At 40.9% G+C, this 2,500-nt stretch overlaps 1 protein-coding gene across 1 annotated transcript in view; it reads left to right on the forward strand.

Annotated features, from left to right (window-relative positions):
- LOC138008713 (uncharacterized) overlaps positions 1-2,500 on the forward strand; it is a 9,960-nt gene that overhangs the window by 2,315 nt on the left and 5,145 nt on the right. Inside the window, exon 2 of the mRNA XM_068856022.1 lies at positions 2,434-2,500. This exon is cut by the window's right edge and continues 302 nt beyond it. Coding sequence (XP_068712123.1) covers positions 2,434-2,500 — 67 coding nt within the window. The remainder of the gene's footprint in view (positions 1-2,433) is intronic.

Genomic DNA, 2,500 nt, shown 5'->3' on the forward strand with positions numbered 1-2,500 from the left:
CCCCCCTCGATCAACCTACCCACTCCCCCTCCCCTCCTCCCCCCCCCCCCCTTAAACGCACCCACCCATCCCCCAGCAGCTCCTTCAGGATACAAGAATATTCTGCCGCCATTGAACAGGGTACTTATGTCAAGAATTTTTATTGGTTAATCGGAGATCCAATCAAACAATCGGTTATATGGCTATGATAGCTAAAGGAAGTCATTTTGTTTAGTTCTATTAACGTGTGTTTGAAACTCAGAGATGAAGAAGTGCATTAAGAAACAATGAAACGAGTTTGAAAAAATCGATTTTTTTAACTTGGGGGTGCAATTTGAGTCTAGAATGGAGAAACGCCTGTGAAAGGTTCAGAGTCGTTTTTATCAGGGAGATTTAATGACCCGTACGGGAGAACGGAAGATTTGTTCCGTATCCGGGAGACTCCCTGATAATCCGGGAGAGTTGGCACGTATGTAACTATAGAATATAATGTCAGGGCCATTTTTGAAGCAGTATCACTGCAGTGGCTAGTTTATCAGGACTTGAAAATTATATCAACATAAAATTGAATGCAGCAAAGTGAAAACTTACTTACTCAAAGTGGTGCCCCTTGAGGATTGGATAAAACCTTTTTCATTTTCATTCGTAAGAGTGGTTCTACCTTCTCGGAGAAAATCGATATGACGCCATGAGGGAGATGACGTGTCAATAGTCATGCCGGACAAGTATGTGTGCCTTCCATGACACCTCATGGCCCGGAAATACCGTGTAGGCAACGAAAATACAACGTTTTCGCAGTGAGTTGTTTGTTGTCAAGGTCTACTTTTGTGGCTTAGGTCGAGACTTCGACCCTCTTCTATGATGCAGGTTTACCCGACGGTAGCTTTAGACTTTTCTCTTGTTTTGAAGACTTGACGACAGTTGGACAAGAACGACGAGAAGGACTGGGACAAGACGAGACGAGACGAGAAACGGACCGTTAGTCTTCTACGCAGACGGCTACGCAGACGGCTGCGAGATGTCCGTCCTTGTTGTCTCGTTCCAATCCTTTCAATAGGCCTTATCACGGTTTTGACCGCCATTTTGACGGGTCGGCAAAGCGTAAAGAATTTGTAGTGTTTATATGGGGATCCGATGTCAAATAACTTTCGTCAAACTTTAGTTCTGAAAAATTTATGAATTGAGAACTGAAGGTACAGGGCAAAAGATTATACAGACCAAATTTTAGGCACTAACCTTTTACAGAAGATGCCCGGCAGCGTTTTCAATTTTTCTATTTATTTGTCTGTATTTGTCTGCGAATTTTCAGTAACAATTACAGACAAATATATGGAAAAATCGAAAACGCTACCACGCAGCTTTTAACGAAGACTAATCCCTAAAAATTGGTCTGTATAATCCTTTACCCTGTACCTTCAGTTTGCGATTCATAATTTTATTACAACTAGCGTTTAACGAAAATTATTTGACATCAGATCCCCATATAAACACTACAAACTTTATGCTTTGCCTACCCGTCAAAATGGCGGTCAAAACCGTGATAAGGCTATTCACTTTTTGTGAACGCGCTTGCTTGAGGTTGCCGTTGATACTCGACGTTTGACCAAGAAAGACTGACTGCAAACCAGGCTAGGCTAGCTTAATTACCTTCTTCAGGATCCAGGATGAAAGGCGGCGATGCGACCGTACAAGTACGCATCAAATCTGATGAACAATTCTAGAGAATTAACGAGAACTAACGAGATTGTTGTTTCCTTTCGTTTCTTCCAGAAATTCCAAAATCCCTTTTATCTTTTCGATAGCTGTAAAAAGAAATTATCTCAAGCCTAATTAAAGATGAAAAAAGATGTTAACTTTTACGAATATGTGTTGTATGATTTTGATCCCGGTAATCAAGATCTCGGCATCAGAAACCGTGAGCGAGGCGAGATCAAGGAATCCTTACCACCTCATATCATTCAATACACCTTTGATTGAAGCAACTTTTACTCAGTAACCTTTTCTTAAGATCGTGTTACAGTGCAACACGCCTTACCGTGGCCACCCAACAAACTTTTACATTTGACAATTACGTTTAAATACGTCAACTCAACAACCCATGCCCCAACGGTGTTCAACTTACAACTGTGCCAACTTTGAGAGGAGGCGTGACTGTCAATCAAAATCACACATCCTTGTAAAAAACTTTGTTAGGTTGCCACGGTAAGGCGTGTCGCACTGCAAAGCATCTGATTGATCAAAATGTAATTATTGCAGTATATAAATCATTTACAATTAAGTGAATCCATAAAACTGAATAAAAATTATTGATTGCGTGGCAATTCGTTAGAGTATCGCGGCTACCCCAATTGCAAGTAAAGGCATAATTTACATAAGTTACACCCAACGATTTTACTCATTGATCATTTTGAGAAGGAAATTTACAATCACTTAAGTCTCCTTTGTTATTTTCAGGGCTATTAACGACAGTGCGGGCAAGGCTAGAAACAAAAATGACCAGCCTGGCTGCTTGCGTTAATGG

The sequence above is a fragment of the Montipora foliosa genome, chromosome 6, assembly GCF_036669935.1.
Source record: "Montipora foliosa isolate CH-2021 chromosome 6, ASM3666993v2, whole genome shotgun sequence".
NCBI classification, from domain to species: Eukaryota; Metazoa; Cnidaria; class Anthozoa; order Scleractinia; family Acroporidae; genus Montipora; species Montipora foliosa.